The 24,261-nt window shown below is 43.9% G+C and overlaps 1 protein-coding gene across 1 annotated transcript in view; it reads left to right on the plus strand.

Moving 5' to 3' along the window:
- The window catches only part of Nek10 (NIMA related kinase 10), a 180,826-nt gene extending 169,316 nt beyond the window's left edge, over positions 1 to 11,510 (plus strand). Inside the window, exons 33-35 of the mRNA XM_051140001.1 lie at positions 9,370 to 9,478; positions 11,318 to 11,370; positions 11,451 to 11,510. Of these exons, the coding sequence (XP_050995958.1) occupies positions 9,370 to 9,478; positions 11,318 to 11,370; positions 11,451 to 11,510 (222 nt within the window). The remainder of the gene's footprint in view (positions 1 to 9,369; positions 9,479 to 11,317; positions 11,371 to 11,450) is intronic.
- The last annotated feature ends 12,751 nt before the right edge of the window (positions 11,511 to 24,261 follow it).

Raw genomic sequence — 24,261 nt, forward strand, 5'->3', positions numbered from 1 at the left:
GCTACCAAGATATCCACACCACTACTGCATCCTTTGGGTTTTCTCATATTGGTCGTTGATGTGGTTCATGGGCATCATAGGGTTGTTGCATCTCTTCTTGTGAAGTTGGCATGGAGACTTCTGGTACCATGAAAGCTAGTCCTCAGAGAGGAGGCATTCAGGTCAGATCCAGGTTGGAGCCTCTGAGTCCCACTTCTGAAGTTCATTATGTCTTTAAGTAATGGGGACTTACCTTCCACCTCTAGGGGTAGAGGGCAACTGAAGACAATAGCAATAGCCTATAATGTTTTGGGAGTCTCTTGGACAACCCTGGACAAAAACTCAAAAGAAGCTTCTCATTCTTTAAATTGGGTTTTTTGTTAAGTGACTTACGGCTCTTGGGTGAGCATTGGCAGCTCAGATAGCAAATTTTATTTATGATTCTTTGTAACTCTTCATATATCCTAACTGTTATTTTACCTTCCCCTCTTCTGTATTTAGATCTCTCCCCTTCCCTAATTCAGCCCCACTACTTTCTGAATTCCCCTTCAGATCTCTCCTACCCTGCTATTCCCTTCTCTATTGCTCCTCCTGCCTGACAATTGTCTCTTTTCATTTGCTTGGATTCTGTAGTCACTACAGGTTTAAATGCTCACATCTGAAGATTTTGAGTTAGGAGCCTCAAATGAGAGAGAACATGTGATGCTTGTTTTTCTGGGTCTAGGCTCCCTCACTCAATATGACATTTTCTAGTTCCATGTGATTTTAATAATAATTTAATAAAACAAATACATATTTTTCAAGACCCATGATGAAACATTATTAATATAAAAAATTGTACATAATTTGCTATCCAATTCCTGAAGGAAGGACATACATAGAAAGAGAAATAGAAGAGAGACAAATGACACTATGTTGGCCATGTGCAAGTAGAGTGATAGGCACAGACCTCAGTGTATTGCCTGCACTTTTGTAAGTACTTGAAGGTTTGTTTGTGTACATGTATGCACATGTGCATTTTCCTGTGGGTGCATGTATATTTGGAGGTGATAGAAGGAAAGGGGAAGGCTACTTGAGAGTTGCAGAGACTTTATTATCTCAGGTGAGCATAATACTCGGTGTGAGGGTCCCAAACAATCAATGGCCACCAAAATCATCTTGGATCAGTGGCTTCTGGGACTTTTGTCTCCTTAACTCAAAAGAATAAATTTAATGGACAAAGGCATAGTAAGTGTCCTGGTTGTTTTGTCAGTTTGATTGAGTTCTATGAGAAAAGAAAGCCACAATTGAGAAAATGTCTCCACATATTGAGCTATAGGCAAGCCTGTGGGGGAATTGTCTTAATTAACGATTGATGGAGGAGAACCCAGCCATTTTGGATAGAGCTACCCATGAGAAAGCTGGTGCATGAGAAAGCAGGCTGAATAAGCCATGCCGAGGGTCTCTGCTTCAGTTCCCAACTCCAAGTTTCTGCCTTGAGTTCATGTTCTGACTTTCCTTAGATGATGGACTGTGAGGTGAAACTGTGAGCTGAAGTAAACCTTTTCCTCCCCAGGTTGCTTTTGGCTATCGTGTTTATCACAGCAGTAAATAGTTTGCTATAAGATAGATGGAGCTGAAGAGAAAGAACACCTAAAGCAAGAGCATGCCACAGTGAAAAGCATTGACTTTGAGTTGTTAGTTGAGGGACTTTTTATGATTTGTGGAGGCAAGGAGGTGATCTGCTCAGTCCAGCTGGCCTCCCCATGGGGTGTCTGCGTGCCAGCTGTGCATGCCCAAGTTTGGTTATGTGCTTTTGTTAGCTTCCAGGGGGCCGTGTAAAAGAAAGTTAACAAGAACGATGATGGAAGTCCTTATCCCCAAATTGTCTGGCCAGTTAGTATCCCCTGTCCTCACCACTCCCCAGCCTCTCTGAAGAGGTAACCCCAACTGCTCTTAGGGAATTGGGATGACTGATCTGGCTCCTCCTATAGATCTGGGGCCCTCAAGTGTGGTAGCTGAGGTACCCCCTCCCTCCTTGGGCCTATCTAAGGACCCTCCAAAATGCTTGGATAGTTGCATTTGCATGCCAGCCAGGTGCAGTGAGGAGAGGGAGTGTTTCACTGGCCCCCAGAGAAAGACATGAAGGAAAGAGCAAAGGTGAGAGAGGAGTTGAGAAGCACTGACATTGGAGGCCTGTGGAGAGAGGAGCGTTTCATCCCCCGAGAGTAGGCATAGATTTATAAGGAGGCCTCAGACATAAAGCCAGGACCAGCAAACCCACCTGGGTCCCCCCTTACTCTCCCCTAGGTGCCCAGTCTTTTAAAAGCCACCACTGGGACAAGAGCCATGGAAGATGCAGGAGGAGTCAGTGCATGTGCCCAGTGTGTATCAGCACTGCTAATTTGGGAAGAAATGGGAGGGAAGAAGCACTCTGCAGCCACACTTGAGGGCAGCATCTGCTGAGGCCAGAGAGCTCTGTCTCCCTCCAAACAAGCAGAGCATCCAAGTTCCTTAGAAAGCAAGTTGCTAAAAACTGTTCATAATCTAGAGAGTGTAGGGGCACAAAAATGAAAACAGCTTAAAGAACTCAGAAGGTGATGTCATCAGAACCCTCTCTTCCTTCAGCCTGTCCCTACCACAGAACCTGGAAGTGAAGGCAAGAGTGAGGGCCCCTGGAACCTGAGGACTCTATGTAGTGTCGGTCTTCTCTCTTTGGTGCTCACCTGCTGGCCTCTGCAAGCAGGATCCAACTTAGGGTTGCCAGCATTCTGTGCATCTCCCAGACTTGGCATTGGGCTGCCATGGACCTATGTGGGCCTCCAAGGTTCAACTGTTTCAAGTGCTAGGTATCCTGGCAGCTATGCCCCTCTTCACCCAGGCAGGAAGCCAGCAGCTGTCCTGTGGAGCAGGTACAGTGTTCAGGCACACTTTTGGCTTCTAGCTGTGGGGCACTGTAAGCCAGGGAAAGATGGCCATGATCAATACCTCTGAAAAACAATCAGCTCCTAGCTCACAGATGGAAGGATGGATAAACACTGGTTAAAGCTGTGGGCCTCAGGCAGCTTTGACTCCAGCCTAACTAAGCTTACTTCCTCTGGTACCCTAGCCTGGGATATAAGGGATGGTGGCAAGAAAGAGTGAAAGGGAGAAGTGCTCCCCCTTACCCCCAACTAACTAAGGTCCTGGGGAAAGTGAAAGAGTGCAGTTAAAAAGTCAGGGGAGACATAGGAACTAACAGAGGTTGTAGCTAGGGCAAGGGTGAAATAGGAGAGAGGTGGGATGCCACGTGGTTCCCGTGCTCATCTTTCCTGATTCCTAGTCTGGTAACTAATACAACACAGGGAAAAGCCAGTGGTGGCAGCAGGGATGGGGTGTCCAGGAGCAGCAAAGGCATTTTCACCTCAGGTGAGCATAATTCAGGGTGCGTGGTACCTGGACAATCGATGGACTTGAAAGATGAATTTCACAAACAAGAGGAAGGTGGGTTTTAGACAGGAGGTTTTTTTTTTTTTTTTGACCTTAGGCAAGGGCTTAAGATGAAGGAGGCAAGCAGAGCTGCTTCCGAGAAAGGCATTGCCTCTGTGGGTTTCTGTGTCTATGAGCTAATAAACCATTCCTGGGTTGAGGCATTAGGTGGGGTGGGTGGGGGCTGGGCATGAGCTGGAACTCCCACTGGTCCACCCATCAGGTGTCTGTGTGCCTCTACATCCAGGTATTTGGATGAAAGTTTTGGTTATACCCTCATGTACAGGAAGAAGTGAAACAGGAACCCTCCAAGGAGAGCAAGTGATTTCATCCCACTGGGAACAAGCATGAGTTTGGATAAGCGCTCAGTATTACAGACTCTAGACAGAATAGGAGAAGAAAGATGAGGTGCCAGACCAGAAATGGAAGCCCCCACATAGTCCAGCATTTCTAGTCTCTAGCCAGTACAAATCAAAGGCATTCCTGGCTTTTGGCTAAGAACAAGAATCCAAGTATATTTCCCTAAACTCCCTGACCAGTTTTCATGTCCTGTTTTTAGTGTATGTATGTATGTGTGTGTGCATGCGTGCATGCGTGTATGCATGTGTGCATGCGCGCGCGCGCGTGTGTGTGTGTGTGTGTGTGTGTGTGTGTGTGTGTGTGTGTTGGGGCAGGGGATTGGTAATGTGCACCTGTGCATATAAAAGCAGAGGTTAACTTCGCCATGGTTTTGCTAGTTTTTCAACAGGGGCTCACCAATTAGGCTAGGTTGGCTAGCTATTGAGCCCCAAGTTTCTGATAGTCTCTCCCTCTCCAACACTAGGATTACAAGCGTGGAGAGCCACTCACGGCTTTTAAGACGAAACTCAGGTCTTCATCGTTGCACATTTCTTACTGTCTAAGCCATTTTCCCAACCACTTGAAAGCGGATATTTGTTGTTGTTTCTTATCAGGAGTCATTTGCTTTATTTGTTTCTGATATTTGTGAGGTTTTTCCCAGAACAAGACCCTGGCCACTGAGCCCTTGAAAGCAGCTCTCCTTCCTGACAGAGCAGCCACTCAGAAGTGTCCTGTAAAAGAACAGGGGTGAACAGGGTGGACCCTTTATGACAGGCACTGACTGCTCCTGCTTGCACAAAGGCACAGTACCATGTCATGCTAACCTGCAGCCCTGGCTTCTCTTTGCACACAAGCTTCAGGCATTTTCTGGAGCAGGGATTAAAGCAAACTAAAGGACCAAGGTCTAGCTGGGAAGTGGTGAGCTTTGTAAGCACCCAGTTATATGGGCGAGTTCTCATAGCTTCCTGTTCATTTGACTCTCCTAGAGCTTCTACGCCTTCTGACATGGAGACCATATGCCCATCACTGCCAGGGATTGGTTTTCTGAGGGTTGGAACCAGGCACTTAGTTTTGAGAAACTTGTACATGGCTCCAGTATAGGAATCAAGGTTAGAAATCAGTAGCCTGGTAAGGGCAGTGTCTCTTACATTTTATTATGCCTCTCAATCACAGGGGATACCTTCTCTATGAACCTGGGAAGAGCAGAGTTTATGCTGTTCCCATTGGTTCATAAGGCAGTGCTTACTGCTGCTGCAAGGTGCATGCCTGCCCACTGTGACCATAGGTATATCTAGCAGTCCAAGGGCCTTTGTTAGGAAGACAAGACTGTCTAGCTCATCAATCACATTCTCTACCCACAATTACACTCAGAACTCACAACTCTGTCCCATTCCCTATCCTAGAAGCTGCCATTCCACAAGCATTTGGTATAGGGAGACCAAGAAAAAAGTCAGGAACATTTTCCCACTGCGGTGGGCTAGCTAACAAGAGTTTCTTCCTATGAGTTGGCCTTCTTGATACTGTCCTGACTCTCTACTTCAGCTCAGATCCGCAGATCCAGTGTGTGTTGTTAAATGGCTGAAGTTTCCAGCTCATTTCCACATGGGCAGATTGCTTAGCCCCTAGGACTGTTTATCTGGCTCTGCCCCGGGTCCAAAGGCCCACTAAGTCAGTGGGATAACACTGATCAGTTCTGACCCAGAAGAAAGGTTCTGGTGTCAGGGTCCCCCCACCTGGAGGGAAGGCCACCATTGCCTCTTTGCCTGGATGCCATAGTCATTGTGTGAAGAGGGGCTGGGGACAACTAGGTCCTGTGTCTAACTAACACCACACAGGTCCTTTCTATCCTCCCCACCATGACATTCTGCTAGGGACATGACTCTCAGAGGAAATGTAAACACTGCACAGCTGGATGCTTTGCTAGAAGGAGCCTGGAGTGTGGCAGAGCTGATGGGACTCTTGGTTCATGGAAGAAAGTAAGTGGATATAGATATTGGTCACGTCTGATAACAACGTGCTTATGAAAAGTTAATAAGTAACTAAAAGAAGCTGTAGATTAGAGAATATGGAACATTCGGCGAAATGTTATGGCTTCTAACAGTGCCATTCAGTCTCAGAGGACAAGGAAAGCTAAACAGAATTAGGCTGGAGGAGCAGGGATTGCAGATTTTTTTTCTCACTTCTGGCATCAGTTTTATCTGTGTTTGGTTCTGTGTCTTCCAGAGTTCTCTCCATTTGTTAGATCCCATGCCATTTGTGGAGCTGGCCTGCAACAGAGAACTAGAGTTTCTGATATGGAAAAAGAAGACGTAGTGTGGGAAATGGACTGATTGCATTTGTAGTCTCACCTTGTTTGCAGCTCTGTAGTTTCTGCCTTGAACATTTGTTCTTAATTGAGTAACTAAGCACTTCATTGGTACAGTACCTGTCCCAATCAGAAATGGATTGCAACAGAGGTGGTGACAGCCATAGTCTAGTTTAAAAGTGTTTGCAGTCATTTGTAGTTCAGAGCTGAGGGTGCCCAGTCATGCAAAGGAAGGGTCTTGTGTGTCATGCAAAGAGGAAGAGCATGGTAAAGGCAGGTCTCCGAGCAAGCACTCACAATGCCATCACTAGCCACCCAGAGCTTTCTCTAGCTACAGGGGCTGCACCTTGAAAAGCATTCCATGTTTCCTCCATGTCTCCACCTCCTGGGCAACAGTGACTTTGCCATCTGACACACACAAAATTAGACACACCTTCAGCTCCTTATGCCCACATCAACGGCAGTAGAAACATCACCCTTTCTTTTCTGTCTAAATGTCAATCTCTTTGGGCTCTTTATCTTTTTGTATCCTCAAGTCACTCAAGCCAATCGTAAGAGGTCCACTTGACCTTTGATTGTGGGCTGGGCTCTGGATCAGATTATACAACTGCTGCTGTGCTCCTTGGGTAAATGGCCTCCACAGTCTCCTTGTCCACAAGATGAAGATAATGTTTACCTTACAAGGCAGTGGTAAGGGCCAACAGAATTTGCCAGAATGTCTTAAGTACTTAGTCAGTGGTCATGAGGTTAGCTGAGGTCTTAAGCATACCCTGCTTCCTCTAGTGTCACCAGGTTGAAGCTCCCCACCACTCTTTCCTGTGCTGGCAAATTTTCTGTTTTCAATGGCCATCTCTGCATTGCCTATTGTTGATTGCATTATCTATATACTCTGCTATATATTCCTGGTCAAAAACTATGTCATAGAAAGTCATTTCTGAATTCTACAGCCCATGAGCAAGTTAAGACTTTTTTTTTGTTGTTACTTGCTTATACAGCTTTCAAGTGTGAACTCTGTAGGTGACAGGCCTATGTCACAATGTTAGTAGGGTGGACACTGTAACACACAATAAATGGAGTGGGGTAAGGGGGTTTGTTTGCTGAAAGAATATTTACACCTAGAATCTAAACTACAAAAAGAATGTCTGGGAAGTTCTAAAATAAAAATAACCATTTCTGCATTCAAACACAAGCCTAGTAAATTTTGGCCCTGGCTTTTGTTCGTGGGCCATTTCCCTGCCCCTAGGTATCTGAGACTCTTAAGCTAAAGAAGTGTGATATAGGCCTGGGAGTCTTAAACAACCTGATCTTGAGGGCTGAATTCCAAGGAAAGAGTCACCGTCCCCTTGTCATCTTAAAGTGGCAGTCTTGAGGTCCCCTGCTCACAAGTTACATTCTCTTACTTGAGACCTTAGGCATTTTAAATGCTGTGAAATCCTTAGGACCACAAGGTACACTTAATAGTTAAATGGAATACGACTTCTGTAATGAGGATCAGTATTTCAGACATCCAGACCACCACCTTGGTAAAGTAAGCCCATCTGAAGTCATTCTAACACCAGGAAGTTGTTTCTAGAATCATAGGGAATATCTCAAGGCTTAGTCAGAGAGACTACCATTATCCAGGCAGAGTGCCCAGGGCCATCAGATCCTTCTGCATTCAACATCTGACAATCTTGTCACACTATTCATGAGTTGTCAATTACCACTGAGGAATAGCAAATGTTCAAGAATGAAAGGGGGCAGGACCACATTTTCCGCTAATAGAGTATGTGTGTGGAGAATGGAAAACATGTGCAATGTGTACTCATAGCATCTGATGTACAATGATGGAATAGTTCTGACATGCTGATTTAAAACGTGTTACAATAATGCCGAACACATAGTGAGGTCAGTGTTCACCTATGTGACCTAGACCACAGCAACATCCAGAACCTTCTCAGCTGCCCACTGCTCCATCCAAGTCATACCACATCCCTGCTACAGGGTTATCAGCATCCTGATATCTGTCCTTATTCATTGGTTCTCCTGGATGTAAAAAGATGCCTAGGTGAAGCTTTCTGCTATCTGTCTGTCCGTGTTAGGCTTCATTTGTTCATGATTCTTCTATATTCTGGGCATCAATCATTTGTTTCATTGCTTTGTAGAATTCTATAGTGTGTGCACACCATGATGTATCTGTCTTTCTACATAGACATTGGGATTTTTCCAGTTTTTAGTTATTATAAATAGTATGCTATGAATATTCTTGTACATATATTTTGATAAAAGGAAGAGGGGGAAGGGGGACAGAGAAGATATGTGGATGTGGAAGGAGGAGACACTTCTACCCCCACATATGCAAATGCACACACATGCACACCCTCACACCCCACATGCACACACACATGCACACACGCACGCACACACACATGCACACACACCCACACCACATGCATGCACACACATGCATACACCATAAGTCTTCTAGGTCACTGGTGGCATATGTTATTTACTTGTGGTTGCTGCTGCCAGTTTTTCTCAAGTGATTGGAAATGGATGTACTTAACTCATGAGCAGAGTTTGTAAATCTAAATTTACTACTGCCCAGTTCACATGGTGCCTTATGCTTCTGATTTATTAATATTTGACATCTTAAGAGTACATTAACTCAGCCACAAGAACTTGACCAATCCAAGTGTTGGGTGGGATTAAAGGTAAAAATAGTTGGAAAATATTTATAGCCTAAAATTACATTAGGAAATTCCATTATAAAATTCAGCTTCACAGAAGAGCATTAAACACTTGGGACTTAATAAATTCTGTCATTGGCTGAATAGAATGTTAGGAACTAATGCTTGAAGAACGAAGTTAATTAATAGTAATTTAGAAAAATGTATTAAGAAACTTCTTTGCCATGGTCCAGCAAGAAGGTGTTGTTATAGCAGTTGAAGAAAAGGGGCTGTGATTTGGACTAAGCATATTGTTCTGTTGAATAGCTGGGGTTTATTACTCCTACGCCTGATTAAAAATAACATCTTGATGTCCCAGGCCCTGGCTGTTGTGTTTACATTGCATTTCTTTTGCCTTTACAAAGCGTGGTTTTCTCATGTGACTAAGGAACTGCTTGACTCGCCTTTACTGTAATTTTCTGCTTCCAATCTATTAGTTCTCTGGAAGCAGGAGGATGTTTATCTGTTTACAAGGGACCACAGAGCCCCAACATCCCCTCACACAGAGACAGAGGTCACAATTGAATGGGACACCTCTCTTAGAGCCGCCTGTCATCTGCCTCTGATGTACCTTTGCATGTTCCTTTTCAGTTATCTCAGGGGTCTCCAGAGCCAATTGAGCCAAACTTTTTTACGTCAGACTTCCACCTACTACATCACTCACTGGCTGCGAACAGCTGGTCTCCAAGTGACCCCACAGGTAAGAGGGAACTGGCTTTCACATAAAAGCAAACAGAAAGAACCATGTTGTTTCTATAGATATCCATCCTAAAATACCACCTTCACCATGCAAAAAATATGGAGTTAGTTTGTGTTCACTGAGGCAGTGGTTGAGCATACAGTGACTAGGATCTAGAGATTCCTAGAGACCATGTTCTACACAGGCAGTTCCCTCCATTGCGTATTGATGCTATAAACAACACCAGGGTCTCAATGCGTGAACCATATTTCCTTTTATTTATTTTTTCTTGGCTGTCTGATGAAGCCAAATGTCTAAGAGCACCTAGGAAGATAAAAGACAGAAGTGGAAGACTTAAATATTAAAAATTGAGACACTTGAGGCATACCTGAAAAATCCACATCACGGATCTGACTCTTTTTTTCTTTCTTTTTAGATTAATCCCACATAGGAAAGCTGGGTAGCATAAGATCTCAGACACAGACTCTGAAAACCTGGATTTCTCGTTCCGATCTCAGCTCAGCCATTGAATAGCTGATCTTCCACCTGTGAAGCTCAGTAAAATCTTACAGTCTCCTGTAAAATGGGAGTAAATAGAGGAATAAGCAAGAAAAACATCATACAGTGATTGGATAGTCAATGTGAGGGGTCCAGTGGCCACAGCAAGAGCTGGACCTTTGGAGGAGCTCAGTGTGGCCCCATTCTTTTTGAGAGGCTTGAACCCTGAGAAGCAGCATCCCATTCTTCTGGGATTTTAGAATTCCCCAGCAACTGTGGTGATGGTACTGCGGGGGAGGGAGGGGTCACAGTAAGATGGGTGTTTGATAGCTTGCAGGAGTGTATTGTTGTGGTCTACAAAATCATTTTTGCGTGTTGTCAACCTTCATCTGAGTATGTATTCTCATCATAAATCATTTAAACGGAAGCCCGAGAAATTCTCAAGCAAGATAACATAATGTCTGAAGTCATTTGCTTTTAGCAGCTGCTCACAGGTTGGTCAGTTCACCTGCTGGTCAAACTCATCAAAGCAAATAAGAGAGAGGGTGGACTCTGATGGAAGTCCCTCAGAAGCTGGGGCTGGGTTAGCCCATAACTCCCAGGGCAGCTGGCTGCTCTACAGCAGAGCAAAGGCTTAGGCCCCTGCCACAGGAGGCTTAGCAAAACTGCATGCCAGAACCTGCGACGCCATGGGCAGCATCTTTAAACATGGCTCTAAAACGAGCTAGTACTCTGTCTTCACACCACCCCTTCAACCAACCTAATAACCCCTTCTCTTGCCTGTCCCCAGCAGGGCCTCATCAAAGGTCAATGCAGGCTGACTCAGGGGAAACTGACAGCGATTGGCTTTGGCAGCTTCCCAGTGGGTTCAGGTGCTATGTGTCTGGAGTCACTGTTCACCTTAACACACATGACCTTACCTTCCTCAGCCAACGTTGCTCCTAAGTCTTTGTTTATTGCTTTATAATGGCCTTTCCCAGAGCACCTAGGCAAGGAAGAGAAGCAAGGCCTAGACATTTTTGGAATTTACTTTTATTTTTAATTAAATTTATTTGTATTGGTGTGTGTGTGTGTGTGTGTGTGTGTGTGAGAGAGAGAGAGAGAGAGAGAGAGAGAGAGAGAGAGAGAGAGAGAGAGAGAGAGAGAGAGAGAGACAACATTTGGGAGTCCAGAGAAGGATCAAAACCAGGTGACAAGGCCTGTGACCTGCTCAGATAACTTTCTGGCCCTGGAATTTGCTTTTGAGTCTTTATAGTTACGAAGTTGACCATATGCACTGCAGTTGAAATATCCGTTGCTGGTACGATCATGATTAAGAAGTTATGAACTGAAGGTTGAGGGTCTGTAACTCCTGTGTTTCAGGTCTGCCCACCAGCCTTGAGTTGGAGGAGGGAATCACATATGAGCAGATGCAGGTAGTGTTGCTGCAGCCCTTCTGTGTTTTCACTTGTGTTGCTTTTGATTCCACACTAACCTCATTGTCCGTCAATTCCAGACTGTGATTGAAGAAGTCCTAGAGGAAAGCGGCTACTACAATTTCACAACTAACAGGTGAGACCCAGAGCTACTTTCAGAGGTTACAATATGAACTGAGATACAGTTGGACATTAGATCTGCTTTCTTCATCTTTGATTCCAAAGGCTTAATTCCTATAAATTGCCTTTAAACACTTATATTTGCTTTGAGTGTACATAGAGATTGGGAGAATATGTGTTGCCCAGCTTCTGTGGAGACACTGTGTTCTACAAGGAAACAAAAGGTTTCTGCCTAGAAGCCATTGGCTGCTTATAAGATAATGAGCCAGTGGGAGAGCATTTCGGGGTTGGGTGGTTCCTTGTGTTAAATAGCTGCTTGGGCCATTCTAGAAGAATCGGAAGCACAGATATCCATTGTTCTTTACAGCTAAGCAGAGCATGCCTTGGGGAGACTTTAAGATAAATAAGCTATTTGACAAGTTTAAAAGCAAGTTGTCGCTCTCGTAGTTTTACTCTTAGGCAAAGTGATGGCACAGTAATTTAAATGTGCTTCAGTATACTTGAGAGGTGGTTCTGGAAAACATAGACAAGGGTGATGACGCTAGTAAGATGTCACTGCCAAGCAAGTTTCCAGGTTGGGTGTCTGAATCTTGGGCTTCTAATCCTCTCTGAGAAGTGTTGTGGACAGTATGCCTTGAATTCATGCACTCCAAGGGAGAGAGCTGGAACAGTCACCATCCAGCTTTATGCCAGTCATTGTTAGCTACCTTCCTCAGTAAGGGCCATTTTTGCTGTTTCTGGCCTTTTCTTAGGATGGAGAAAGAAGTGAGCAAATAAATATCAGAGAGGTTTAATGGAAAAGAAGTCAGGTCCTGGAATTTGGAGATTGGCCAGCATGTGTGGAAGTACTGTGTGTGTGTGGGGGGGTGGTGGATGGGGGAGGCTGTGGTGGGACTGTGGGAGGAGTGGGAGGGGCTATGATAGTATCAGCTCACAGAGTTTGGCTCTGTGTGTTCCCAAGGAGCCATTAAGTTAAACCATCTATATTGAGCATATACCCCAGATGCACAGGCTGTTTTAGGAGGTGCAGTTCTTTGGAGTGTGCTCCCCCAAGCAGCCTTCCTTCTGCAGCCAGTAGAGCTCCTTTGTGATAGCTCTCTAAATTATTCTGGAAGTATTCCTTGAGGACAGCTAGTAGCCTGGAAAACGAGGACTCAAGACTGGCTTGCAAAGGTCATTACAGAGAAATTACATTCTTCTTTGAGCTCAATTCAGTCTCCTGCGTTTCTCCTCCTGCTCCCATTTCAGTCGGCCTTTCTTATGAATCACACATGAGATTATTCAACCACTTGCTCTTTTGGCTTGATAACATATTTTTAAAATATAGCCTTTATAAATTTAGCCCTGCTTGTGATTTGGGGCTGCAGAGCCAAGATGAGCAGTCGTCATCTTGCAAGGATACATTGTTGACAGAAATGAGCATCCTTCCAGGTGCCCTCCTCCCACCACCGTGTGGCGACATTTGTTATTTTCACTCCGTTGCTCAAGTGCTGAGCATCCAAGCCTTCTGTGGGCAGTGTGCCTGTCTCTGTTCTTGACTTTGAGCATTCTATCATTTCAAGTGCCCTTGGCTTGAAGTGGTGTGGTGGGCCAGAAGTTGCCATTCTACAACTGTGGTCATTTGTGTGTATTTCCTCGGTGCTTGGGAGCAAGAGAAGCAAATAGCTTCCTATTCTTATAGAAAAATCAAACAGTATCAGTGAAATTTTACATGTGTGAGTTTATAGATGCTTACAGTTGATGTTACTGGTTTATTTACCTGTAGTTGGCAGGAAATACTGCTATATAAGCTAGAAACACACCAGGATCACATCTTAATGATCCAGCAGCTGGCTAGGAGACACGTGCGCATAAGGAAGAGAGAGTCTTAACTTGTAAACTGAGGAGACAGCTCAGTGGGCAAGGGCTTGATGTGCAAGTCTGAGGACTCCCCCCGCCCCCAGCTCATATTAAAAATAAATAAAACAGACATACAGGCTGGAGAGATGGCTCAGTGAGTAAGAACATTGGCTTCTCTTTCAGAAAACCTGGGTTCAATTATCAGTACCCACATGGTGGCTCACAACTGTCTGCAACTCCAGTTCCAGGACACCAAACACCCTCTTCTAGCCTCAGTGTGCAGCAGGCATGCAAGTGGTACACAGACATACCTGCAGGCAGAACACCTGTAGACATAAAATACTTTGTTTTGCAAAACTTAGAGATTTAAAAAAAAAAAAAGGCAGAAGAAAAACAGGCAAGGTCATATGTGCTTGCCCCAGTGTGTATCCCTTAGGCTCTCTGGTCACGTGGCCCAACCTTATTATTGAGTTCCAGACACACACACACACACGGATTATCAATATAGTAATAAAGTTATTACACAATCCTCTACAAATGGTGCTAAACTAAGGTCATTTAAAATTATTACATTTTTAATACTTTATTTTTGAGTGTGCTTGTGTGTGTGTGCTTGTGCATGTGTGTGTGTTGGAGGGGAGCAAGGCATTCCTGAAGGTCAGAGGACAACTTTAAGGAGTCAGCTGTTCCCTTTCTCCATATGGGTCCCAGGGATTGAACTCATGCTGTCAGGCTTGTTGGTAAGTGCCTTTCTCCTCTGAGCCAGCTCGCTGACCCCTAAGAGTATTTAACAATATTTTGTCATGATAAACATATGTAGACAAAACACCGAGAAACAGATATACAAGAATAAAATGCAATGCACATTGAGTCTGCTTGCATTGCTGTGTTTGTTCAGACTGATGAGTATGTTATGTGGGTACATGAACATAGACGTTCGTGTGGCATGAGTTACTTTGAGTGGTATTGGTTTCTCACTATGAAGAACCACTGGTTCTCATTGTATTTGTAAGTTGAGAAAATTCCTGTTATCACCAAGTCTCAGCAAAAGTTCGGAGCTCTCTAAGACTTCCCTTCTTATTAACCGCTTTATTATACCTATTTCTTAAGCCAGAACTATTGAAATTTGAGAGTTGGACAGAAATGTGTATGACTCTATGGCACTCTTTTCACTTCTAGATCTTCTAGGTGCCACTCGTATCCATGGGGGACCAAGAGTTACCCAAGCAAAAGATGAGCACACTGCAATAGAACAGATGGAGTTTCCCAGTCCAGTTCAAGTTCTGGGCTTCAGCCGAGACTGCCAGATGCGCAGGCCTGGATGCTGCTAGAATGGCATATGAAAAACAAAGTGACACCGGGCTTCAGGAGCACTCTTAGAGTCCTGCAGGGGTGTGTGGCAGCCAGAGAGCTGGGGCTCTGTCCCCAGAGTGCACTACATACGCAACAGTGGGCTGTCAACACACTTCTGGGTGAAAACACTGAAAATGGCTCCCAAGGTGGGGCAGAAGTAGCATTGGCACAGAACTTTCCTTGAGTTTAAACATAAAGACAACTTATATTTTTCAAAGAAACATTTTATACTCAGGAATGCTGACATTATGCTTAAAAGTATCTAGCCTTCCATGTACACAAAATAGCTTTAGATAAAACAAATGCAGGACCCAGTGCAAAATATTAGGTATTCTGTCAGGTTCCCTGTTTTTTTAAATCTTAAAAGAAATTCAGAATGTGGTAGTTTGGAAAGGAAATGATTGGTTCTCTCTGATCCACTTGGGTGCTAGAGGTTCTGAAAGGTGACACTGTGTAGACAGTATTTGTAACCTTGCACACATCTGGGAGTAACTGCAGGATTCTCTGGCTGCAGCTAGACTAGTAGACTCTATTGCTGTACAATGTGTGTATATGTGTATATTTCCAGGATGGAGGGAAGCTTGTGTACAATGATGCTTGATGCTAGTCAAGCTTGCGATATTTCTAGAACACTTTGAAGAAGTCATAGACCATAAAAGAGATGACAGTTCTTATTCTAGGTCTTACCGAATTACTTATGTGCAAGATAAGTATTTATTATCTGGGAATTCCCAAAAGTTATAAAATAAAATATGGATTCCTTCTTTACCCACTGAGATGGTGCAAAGAAAGAGAAATCAGGATGCCAAACAGCATCCCTCCTTTATGGAGAGAGCATTTGCTAGGCCACGGGGCTCAAATTCCTCCTCTTCAACTGGCTTCTGACAACTCCACCATAGCACCAACTTAAACTATATGTGTCCCCACTTCAGACCAATTCATTGCATGTAATTAGCAATCTGGAGGCTGAAATTACACTTTTAGCTTCCCATTGATTTTTGTTATACTTAATTACATTAATGTTTTTTAAAGCATGATTGAATAGTACAATATATTGGCAGTCATTAAAATACAACATAACTTTCCTGAATAGTATGCAAATCACTTAATGTAAATCCATGCTATTTTTTAAAATTAGTATATTTAATATTTAAATCATATTCCAGTTCTCTTTGACCATACACTATCACTTTGAGGGCTACTGATTAATTCTGTTGTCTTCAAGCTAATAGAACACCTTAAACACACTGTAATTTTAAATATTAAATACAGTGATAAAATTCAATTTCAACTTTCAAAACAATTTCATCCATATATGAATTTCACATACAGAATCCAAACATTAATATTGATTCATGAAGCAAAATTTTATTTCTGTGTGCACAGTCATCTTTTAGGTCATCTGATATGTGAGGAGGCATAGGCCTACAGGGGCGTATACTCGAGTCATGACAGAAACCCTGTATAAAATGTTCTAAGCTGTGTTGTGAATGTTCAAACAATCAAATTCCTTCCCAAATGGCAATACATACATAGTAAATAAAAAAGAATGGCATCCATTGTGTTAGTAAAGAAAAATATATTTAACTGAGGGTTTTTTTTTTTTTTTAATGAGTGCAGTCTCTTGATAGAAAAGGAAAAGAGATACAGTCTCTCTGTACCTCTTTTAGGCCATTGGAGTGGTATTTCTCACAGAACAAGCTAGTAAGATTAGCAAACTAAGGCAGCACATGCCCACGTAACAGCTGCTCAGGCCCAGCTGTGCAGTACCTGGGTAGCTTTGTGAGGTAAAGCATGTGTTTGTTCCCCTTGAACTCTGTACCCGCCACCTCACCCACCGTGTAGGCACTGCCTGCCTGAGGGAGCCCTGAGACGCAGCCTCTCCTCAGCAGTGAGGTTAGCCTGTCCAAAGCTCTCCTCCTGTGACCTTCAGACAAGAACAAGAGCAGTCATTTTGTCCTGATCAGCAGAATTGTCTTTACTGCAAAGCAGTGGCTACTTGAGATTAACGCGCCTCATAATCTATTCTTGATTGCATTTGCATTTCTTCTTTTTGTCTTGTATAATTTATAATGATTTGTTGTACAACGAAATCCTGTGAATTGTTGAATCTGTCTCATTCCCAGTGACCGAATATTGTATGGGGTAGAATTTGAATTAATCTCTTCTGATAACTTTTGATGTACAAATGCTTCGGCTAATTATGTTTTGACCCAGCAACTCTCTCTGTTTATGTGTACTTGAAACTTCAATTCACTCCTTAAAATTGGAATGTTCCGTTCTCAGGGAACTGGCTAAAGCAAAGATTTGTCTTGCTTTTTGAAAAATATCTTTGTCATGGGGCAGATGTGCAGTCTTTAATGGAAGAGTGCCTCTGCAACAGAGAGGGAGGAGAGACAGGCACACGTGCTGGAGGAGTTCCAGGACCCCAGAGACGTGCTGTTGGCTTTCATGTGGACATATGTATGGCACCTTACTGTACAACACTAATGGGCTGCAAATGCACCAGACCCTGAGTTGTGTCCTTAGCAACACACACACACACACACACACACACACACACATGCTGGGGGGGGCACTGTTATGAAGTTTATACAAGTTAAGGTCTTCTTTCCCGAGACTTATTAAATTCAGTAGATTTTAATGCTCGGAGACAAATAGGGAATTCGGTGATTATATCCAATTCGATTGACATTACCACTAAATCACTACTTACGTTTAAGATTTGTGAAGGCAATAATATCTACTAGTCAATCCTATCAGCACACATACCCTCTTTCATTCTCTCTGGAATTACCTAAATTAAACATGCTGGGTTTCTTTAGAAACACCTACATCTCCTCGGTGTTTGAAAGTAGAAAGAAATTGTTTTTAAGCAACGTTTACTATTCACCTCCTACTTTTTGAAAATGTTGATTCGCAGGAGTACCAAAATCACCTGCTAGGCGGTGCAAGGCCACCTGGGTTGGGCAGCTTCTCAGCATGCAGAACACGCAGCAGTGGATGGAGGTCGAAGCCCACCACATTCTGGCCTCGACTCTGTGCAAAATTCTATCTGAACATTAAATTCTTTACGTTCATGACTTGGATGTGACACATATGCATTTGTTGTCTTTTGGATTGTGTTCATGGTTCTTTGGTGTAAAGCGGCGGTTTTGGATAAATTGTTTTTACAATTAAAATGTGCTGCTAGCATATGCTACTGTTGGATGCTATTTTCCATATGGATAGTAAGTCACATGTGTCTCAAGGAAGCAACTTCATGACTCATGTTAAGTTACATGTAGTAAATGTAACTGTTATGATTATTCACAGTCCTGCTGATGTTATTTTGAGATGTTAAGTGGGACAGGAAAGACTGTGCAATTTTGAGGAGGTGACAGGTGGATACTGCAAAAGTGAGGATAGTATACCCTGAAGTCCTAGTGACCTCTTCACATGGCAAGTCTCCTGGACTTGGCATCTGTGCAACATTTGGCTGGTTATATTGAGATGTTTAAGTTCGGCTCATATTGTGAAAGGGAGTTCACTTTAGTTGAAAATGGAATATTATTTTTCTAAAGCAAGATGTTCCCCTTCCTCTCATTATATCCCATGATGCTATTTTTTGCTCTGTGTCTGACTACTGTGGTCAGAAAAAAAAAATACAGGAACAATGTGGCTGCTACATGAGCTATTGTGGGTTGCTTATCTGTTTCCCCCAACAAGATGTTTCATCATTATTGAAAACCATGCCTCGATGCCATATTGATGACCATCAGGCAAGATGGCTGCTCAGAATTGATGTGGTGAGGTCATTAGTGAACACGTAGCTAAGTATTAGAAAACACATCAAGAAAGAACTGTCTCACAAAGTGAAGAACTTTATAGCAAAAATAAGAATCCAAAGAAGGCAACGCTTATGAACTAGTCACTGTTTAACCATTCACTGAAGGTCCCCTACAGAGTGTCTTATCCCACCACTCAGCTCTACATTCCAACTGCGATTGGAGCCAAGATTCAAAGAAAGAATAGAAGACATGTGCATGTGATTAAGTTGTAGCTAAATCACCAACATTCCCTGTCATATGTGCCTTGTGCTTCCATGGATTTGAGCAAAAATAGCACTATTTAGGGGAGCCTCGTTGTATGACAGGACACAGTGTTTGTGGAGACCCACAAGTCCCGCTATACAAAGATGACAGATGATCCAAGGAAGGTAATCAATTTCCAAACACAATCTTGCTTCGAGTAGTTGGACGGCACAACACTTCCAGGGCAGGGCATCACCAGAGGTGCCTTGCTGAGGAGCAGTTGGCCAGCAGCCCATGTGATTCTGGCTGCTGGGTCACCCAGAACTAGCAGCTAGGTATGGTCACAGCAAGCCAGCCTCCTAGACATCGGCAGAGCTCCCCTACGTCCCATGACATGCGGGTAGATCCTCAGGGCAGATCCCGGTGAGTCATAGAGGCACTGTGCTCCATGCATGGCTGCCTCTGCTGCTGCCACTGCTGCTGTTTTTGGTGCTAGGCATCGAGTCCTTACTAAACAAGGCATTGAGCACACACTAAACAAGCACTTTGTTGCTAAGCCAGAAACAAGCCCCAAAGCAGCGATTTTTATCTGCCTGTAAGTGAACATGGCTGCGTCTCTGGGGCCCTGTTTTCTTCCCCATCTTCCAACTCAGGCTCATTTTGTCTGACAATAAAAATTTTACAAAACAATTTGTGGAGATCTGAAATGGGCAGATGCAGAGCCGTGCAGACATGGTTGCTCAGTCCGATTGGGCAGGGCACTGTAGGTATCTTCACGGTTCTGCCAGCAGCCCCCTTGATAACTAGCTGTAGAAAGATCAGATCATTTTATTTCTCAAAACTGGGATCCAGAAATCATAGAATAAAAATCTTCTCAGTATTTTGCTTGCTGACATTTAGTGGATACAATGCGGATTGAAAGGCTTCCTGACTTCTGTTGTTCCCAGTGGTGACTCAGTGAAGATCTCAGTGCTGTCCACTGAGGAGGAGCGGAGCCTCTGTTCTCCCGCCTCCCAATGTGCCGCCTTCTTAGTTTCTTAGGTAGGATCAGGTCACTCTAGCCTTTCAAGCCGTCGATGACTTTATCCCTACCCACAGAGCAGACTCTTCTGAAAGGGGCCAGCATTTCAGGGGGATGCTGGCTATGCAGCTGCTGTGGAAGGCAGCAAGTGTGCCGGCTGTCCCCTAGAGCTCCCTATGAACACAGTTAGTCTCTAATGCACCCACATAGTCATAGGCAGAAAAAAGGGAAAGAAATGCCTTTACAAAAGATACACATGAAAGATGAAAGCACATGTTATTTTTTGCTATTGTGTAAATGTGCTCTGTAAAATGCTAAAGGAAATAAAAATGTATTTTCAAATTATTGGAAAATAATTTCTCTTTTGTCAAGAGTAAGTGGTCAATTTCTTCTCTTATTAACTTCTCCATTTTCTCCTTTTGTATGTTCTAAGTCTCCTCCTTCCCCCGCCTCTTACTCCACCCTGCCCCCACAAGCCCCCGCCTCTTCTTTCTGAGACCATTTTACTAGTTATCTATAGTAGGCCCAGATCTTGCAGTGTATCCCAAACTCCCTGCTTCAGCCTTCCCAGTGACAAGGCTACAGATGTGCATGACCCCAGGTCAGTTCTACCTATGCGGCCACATATATTTGTAAACTCTGTGTCCCTGGACTATAATTGGTGGATTCCTGCGGTAATTGCCCATTGACACAAACATTACATAAGGGTTGGCAAGTGAGCTAGTTTGTGCTGCCATCCGGGACCCCGGAGAATTCACGGTGGAGAGAGAGAAGGGCCCACATTTCTCACACTCCTTCTCTACTGAGTGTCTCCAGAATTATCTACCCAGCAATCAGGTGTGGTTTTATGACAACAGCAAGAACTAAAGAGAGAACCCATGACATCTTTGTCAAGTTCTAGAGTATATCAGGCTCTCCCACACGCCGTAGACCAAGGAGATCTTATGCTCAAAGTCAGCATGAGCATGGAAAGATGGATCGAGTGCTGATTGTTCCACAGCAATTGCCATGAACAGAGTGAAACAACGCTGCACTGTATTTTTCAGAACCCTAAGCACAGCTTAGCTAATCATCCATTAAGTGTCTCACTAATGGAATCAAATGCTGAGTGTAGTCAGGAGGCCACCTGACAAACTCTTGAGATAATCGTCATTCTCTGTACTTGGTGGACCAAGATTGTCATCATCTTAAGTACTGCCTATGGCTCCACCACACAACTCAGTCCATATACTATTCACACCAAGGTGCCTGACTTTCTCTGCAATATGGACCACAATGCTCTGCGGCAGTGGGGAGCAAGGATGGCCATTAAGGGGAGGAGCCTGAGGTAATCTGCAGGGTGAGCTTAACACCCAGGGCCATTACCTGCTTTGAGGTACATATACACCCCACTTCAAACAAAATAGTCCATCTAGCAACTCCCCCTTGTAATAGATGCATCTTTGACCCTATGCCAGATCTAGATGCTGTGTGCCCATCCAGCCTGGACTGACAGACGTAAATGTGCAGTAAGACAAACTGTGTCTTCAAAGTCAACTTTGAGAGAGAAGCTGCTACTCACCGTCCTATGCTTATGCATGATTGGGGGTGGAGATGCTTAGTGAAAACAAAAACGCCCCTCCCCCCTCCGCAACTCTTCCTGTTGCCCACACAAAAGGAGCCCATTGCTCCCTGGTAAGTGTATCTACTCTGTACCTTTGCTGTTGGCTCCGTTCTCAAACTTCTGCTGCTTAGCTATTTGTGTGCCTTTCTTCTGCACACACACACACACACACACACACAAAACAGGAAATGCCAGATGTAGACAGGAACAGGGACGATGGCGAGAATGCAGAGACTGTCACCCCTGCCCCAGAACACTGGGTATCTACACACCCACCCCACTGTAGACCAATCCCACTGGGTCTGACGCCATGGATGAACCTGACTTTTCTCCCTGCCTCCAGCCTCACATCTCATCCTTGCAATGCAATCCCATCTTAAGCCATGGACACCTCAACCTGGCAAGACGGGTTTCTCATATATGCTGCTGGGGTGAATGTCTTTGAAAATAACATCAAACAGTAAAGAACATCTCATTAGGCAACACTGACTTAGCTCCTAAACTCATTCCTGCTATAAATTATTATTATTATTATTATTATTATTATTATTATTATTATTATTATTATTATTATTATTATTATTATTTTGCCTTGCTCTCTGGAATGGAATTCAAATAGGAGGGAAATTATCACTTCTGTTCAGCTAGAATGTGACAGGAAATTAGGAAAGGTACATCAAGATTAGCACCATGGAGGACATTTGGCAGAGGAAGAAGAAACCCTTCCTAACGTGGGCACCATCCAAGAAACAGAGCATGCTCAAAATACAAACAAAAGAGAAAACACAGAGAAATTAAAAACCGAGGTCATTAACTAGGATGTAAAGGACCCCCCCCCCCCATGTGGCTAGATGCTTTGGGGCTCTTTTCTCAGTTCACTAGCCCACTTCCGCTCTTGACAGTGTTTCTTCCTTTTGCAATAGGCTGCCTTTTTGGCCATTTCTATTCCATGCTCAACTTAAAAGGCATGATGTGTCCGTATTTCCCCCTGGAGGCTTCGGGATTTTCACCTGACTTACACTGTGCCTTTTTCTTCAATTCTAGTAAAATGTCCTTGAGCTGCCTTCTAAGTCTGTTTCTAAATTGTTTTATTAATGATACCAAGATACCCCAAAAGGGAAAGTCAGCTTCCCTGGTAAGAGGTTGCCACTTCAATTTAAACTGCTGTGACCTTCACATCTGCTGAGGTCACTCATGGAAAACATCCATGACCTGTGGCCACAGTTTACCCGCGGTAGGAAGCAGCTAAGGACCAGGGACAGCTTTCCAAGTCAGCAGCTGCTTGGCCACACATGTTCAGTGTCCTGGCTGCTGAACACACCATAGCAGAAAGAGACTGGAGCAACTAATGGTGCTGTGTCATGGACCAGCATGCAGGGAGGTCAGAGAGAGGCCGCGTGAGGTTTCACTACGCACGTTCAGAAATGTGCTTGGGGTACCCAGGATGGAAGACACAGAGGGCCAGATGGAGGCGCCCAGCTACTATAAGACTAACCAGTGAGGTCCTACTTGGCACAAAATGCCCCGCACTGGGCTTCTTCCCTGAGTTTAGCACATTCAATGTTTGCTCTGGCCTGTCATAATGCAGCTCTTTCAGCTTCTGATCTGGATGACAGTGACAAACTGGAGGATTTTAAGAATGTCTCTGCTACCTACCCATTAGAAATATTTCTCTCCAGAGTGCTATTTTTTAGAGTAATGTATCCATTTCTATTTTTTATTCCCCCTCCTCTAGGGAAAGATGAATACAAATGAGCAAAAGAGGGGAAAACGACACTAACAATCTTGCTGTCTGGAGCAGGTTTGAGGTCTGCATGGTTGTGATTATTCTCTAGGATACACACACACACACACACACACACACACACACACACACACACACACACACTACTGGCATTTGAGGGCAGAGACTCTGGAATTCAAGATCGTGGCTACCTGGTGACATCTCTCAAAACATGCAATGACACCTGCTTTCTAGCCTCGCCTTTTCCGCTTGCCAATAGAACGTGGGCGTCTGACATATCAAGGAAACCTTGGTCACATATGGGTTCAGCAAGCTATGGCCCAAGGGCAGAAGTCATCCCCATCTGCTTTTGTAAATACAGCTTTATTGGAACACAGCCGTGCCTATGTTTTTGTGTTACCTCTGGCTGCTTTGAGCCACAATGGCGGGTCTGAATACCTGCAGCAGAAACCCACTTTGACTATGAAGGCTAAAGTGTTTACTGCCATTAGCCCCAAGAAACATGTTTTCTCACCCCCTAAGCTACAGGTTATATTTTGATATTGGAAAAACATTTACCATCAGGATCTTATTGTTCAATCAGTCCCTATGGGTAGATAATTACATTGTTTCACCTTTAGTTTTGTTTAGATTTTGTTTTGTTTTGTTTTGTTTGTTTTTTGGGTTTTTTTTTTTTAATTTTATTTTGGTTTTTGTTTTTTTTGAGACAGGATTTCTCTGGTTATCCTGGACTCACTTTGTGGACCAAGTTGGCCTTGAACTCAGAGATCCACCTGCCTCTGCCTCCCAAGTGCTGGGATAAAGGAGTGCGCCACCACGCCCAGCTGACACAGGCTGTCTTTACATTATCTGCCGCAGGGAAACACTGTTATGATTAGACTTCATGAAACTGAGGCTTTATTGTCAACCCTTTTTCCCCCCCATGGTACTAACTGAAATGGAGGGCTCACTTACCCAATTCTCTTTCTTGTGTTTCCAAGGCTGTGCCCAAACGGCAGGAGTGCTTTGAACCACACAGACCACCCTGGGCAACTTGGCACCAGGTGAGTTCCAATATCGATCTCACATTGGCATCCTTAGGGACTGCTGGACAATGGTGCAGGTGTTCTGAGTGTCCATGATTTTGCTCTCTAGTCCAGTTCATACCACAGTCCTCAGGAAAACACTTCATATTTTTTCATGTTTATGTTATGTGGTA

This window comes from Acomys russatus, chromosome 3 (genome assembly GCF_903995435.1).
Source record: "Acomys russatus chromosome 3, mAcoRus1.1, whole genome shotgun sequence".
NCBI classification, from domain to species: Eukaryota; Metazoa; Chordata; class Mammalia; order Rodentia; family Muridae; genus Acomys; species Acomys russatus.